The following is a 2,929-nucleotide window of genomic DNA, read 5'->3' as shown; positions in this document are numbered from 1 at the left end:
GGGGGGTTGTTCCTTTTCTGTTAAATACTTCGAACCAATAATACATTTTTGGGTGAATATAAAATAAGAAGATATTTAGACACAGGAGATGGAAAATATTTTTCAATAGCCTACATTTCCTGTACTTCCATGACAACAGCAAAATTGACACCTGAAACTAAGTTTCTTAAAGGATGCTTATTAGTGACAGACCTAAGATATCATTTGGAAAATATATCTTAAATAACTTCCAATATTCATCTCTATTCTCAGAATACTTTTCTTCTCCCATACCTGGGGTCAGTGTAAATGGAGTTGGAGGAGCCAGGGTTGACATTTTTCCAGGAGGTAGCGATGTTTGTTGAGGCCCAGGACTTGTGACATCATTTGGAGGAGTAACTGGTGTAGTGGCATAGCTACTACATGACAAAACATCAAATCTGAGAGCTATGGAGCCTTGCCAGTCAACAGGATAAATGCGCACAGCAAATGTTGGCACCTCTCGATCAAAGTATCCCTTCACTATTGAATTGCTGTCAAAATTTCCTGAAAAGACCTTAGTGTCTGTGCTCATACTATCCTTATAGGGCTCAAAGGTGACGCCATCTGTCGTTGTTGACACTGTGTATTTGGTCACCCAGTTAGGCATATCAGGTTGTCCTTGTGTTGCAACACCAGTGATGAATTCAGGATTCCTTAAGTCAATAGTTATATAGGGACCTGTATCCGATTGCCTGAGAAAGTACAAAACAAAAGTAGTTAAAGCAATCAGTGTTTTGAGGATGAGGGAGGGTGTTCTGTGGCAATTCTGTTTTGTGATTTTGGTGAGGGGGGTGAGGAGGATACAGCAACAGTTTATGTTCGGGCAGATTATTATTCAAAGTCAGTTTACAAAAGTTTTAGGAATACCAGTATCCACATGCTGGACTATTACCATGCAGAGCCATACTAGGTCACTTTTGTCCAAATCCAATTAAAAGGAAAAAACCCAGATGAGCGACCTACTTGAATCCAAAACATACAGACAGCAACTCAAATATAGCCATACAAATTAATATTTAATGATATCAAATATTTCAAATGTCCTGTAACCATTTCAAGTTAAGTACCATTGTGGGGATATGACCAGGAGGAGAATAAACTGCCTCAAAATGATCAGTAACTTACGTGCGGTGCTTCACATTTCCCATAATTAATTGCTCAATCAAAAAAAAAAAGATTCTCTTTTGTGGCCTCCACTTTACCATAACGCTACAGTTGTGGTAATATTATTAAATTTTTGTTACTGTTTTGCTTCTGTTCTCCTTGACATGCAGTTTGTTCTTGCCACTGTAGTCAAGGTTATTTTTACGATGGTGCTGCTTGACCAGTTTCTGGTCTTTGCTCCAATTGTTTTTATGAAATGTGTTTCATTGCAAAATAATTCCATTAAAAACACTTTTGGCACTGATGATAAAAGGATGATGGGATCATACCCAAAGACTGCGCTCTCAGTTTCAGTTAAAAATACATTGAATCTGTTTGGATATATTTGGGGAAAAATTCTAGCCTCCCACACACATCTCAATGTTCACAGAGGGCTGTTTCCTATTTCTGTAAGATACATCAACTACCCTATTATGAGCCCTCCCCCACAACTACTAAAATGCAGTGACATTGGAGTCCGGCTATACTTTTTTTAATGGTACGGTAAGCAAATCACACTCTTGAGAATGTTCATATTCTTACGAAGAAATTTTACACAGAAAGAGAGACAGAAAAAAGATGTGGACAGAAGGAAAAATGAAAGTATTGTCAAATTAACAGATCGGACCCATGGACGGACAGTTATTTAGATATAAACATTACACACCTGTGTTTTATATTTACATAAGCAGAGGGCTGGATGGACGGAAGAATTAACTGACAGGTGCCTGGATAGTCTAATTGAGAAAGTGATAAAATGGAAGAAGAATGGATAGATAAGTAAACAAGATAATAGATACTACCAAATTGGTAGAGTATAATTAAGTTTAGTTTGACTGTGATTCGAGTTATACCCGACTTTCTACGTGCACTTAAATTCAGTTTAGCTGTGATTCAAATTATTCCCATTGCACTGATGTATGGATAATGATAACTAAAATGTTTCATTTTCTATAGTACAACAATTAACAGCTCCAGACTATTAGCTTTTAAATGCCTTTGGCAAGGCAAATTATCATTATTTATTTTTCAACAGGTACTTACTGCTTACAGCTTTTGATGGTGACTATTGAGAAAGGTATCAATTTTACCTCTTGACATGTGAACAACAGTCATAGCTTCAGTCATCAATTTCTTTTATACAAAGATTGCATAAAGAAACCGAATTTCAAAAACTCAGAATTGTGCCTTATACTTATACACATCTATGAGTAACATTTAGTTAAAGTTAAAGAAAACTGAGAACAGAAATCCTCCCAGGAGAACCTTCCTTTCTCTCTAGTCATGTGGGCTGGAAAACCTTCCTTTCTCCCTAGTCAAGTGGACTGGAAAACCTTCCTTTCTCCCTAGTCAAGTGGACTGGAAACCCTTCCTTTCTCCCTAGTCAAGTGGGCTTATAGAGCTGTTTAGTTCAAACATACTTCTGTTCTCTGAAACTTGAAGGTCAAAGCAGCCCGCCTCCTAAATAATCTGAATAATGTCAATGGAGGTGTAAAACACCTACACCTGCATTTGTATTTTTTTTACTGTCACTACAGTTTCCTATGATGAATAACCAGAATCACTTAATAAATTAAGTTACCCCACATGATGTCATTCATTCTCTTCCTTTCCTGAAGCATCTGAAAGTTGGTAAGTACCATAGTATACTGGACACAAGAATTAGAAAATTGCACACATGTAGATTCAATACATGAGCATGCACATATGCACACACACACACACACACACACACACACACACACACACACACACACACACACAC

At 37.3% G+C, this 2,929-nt stretch overlaps 1 protein-coding gene across 1 annotated transcript in view; it reads right to left on the bottom strand.

Annotated features, from left to right (window-relative positions):
- The window catches only part of LOC101853663 (mucin-5AC), a 69,361-nt gene that overhangs the window by 41,499 nt on the left and 24,933 nt on the right, over positions 1-2,929 (bottom strand). Inside the window, exon 22 of the mRNA XM_013085355.2 lies at positions 274-713. Within this exon, the coding sequence (XP_012940809.2) occupies positions 274-713 (440 nt within the window). The remainder of the gene's footprint in view (positions 1-273; positions 714-2,929) is intronic.

This window comes from Aplysia californica, unplaced genomic scaffold (genome assembly GCF_000002075.1).
Source record: "Aplysia californica isolate F4 #8 unplaced genomic scaffold, AplCal3.0 scaffold00015, whole genome shotgun sequence".
Classification (NCBI taxonomy): Eukaryota; Metazoa; Mollusca; class Gastropoda; order Aplysiida; family Aplysiidae; genus Aplysia; species Aplysia californica.
Note: the sequence above shows the minus strand (reverse complement) of the source record. Positions and strands in the feature narration are given on the sequence as shown.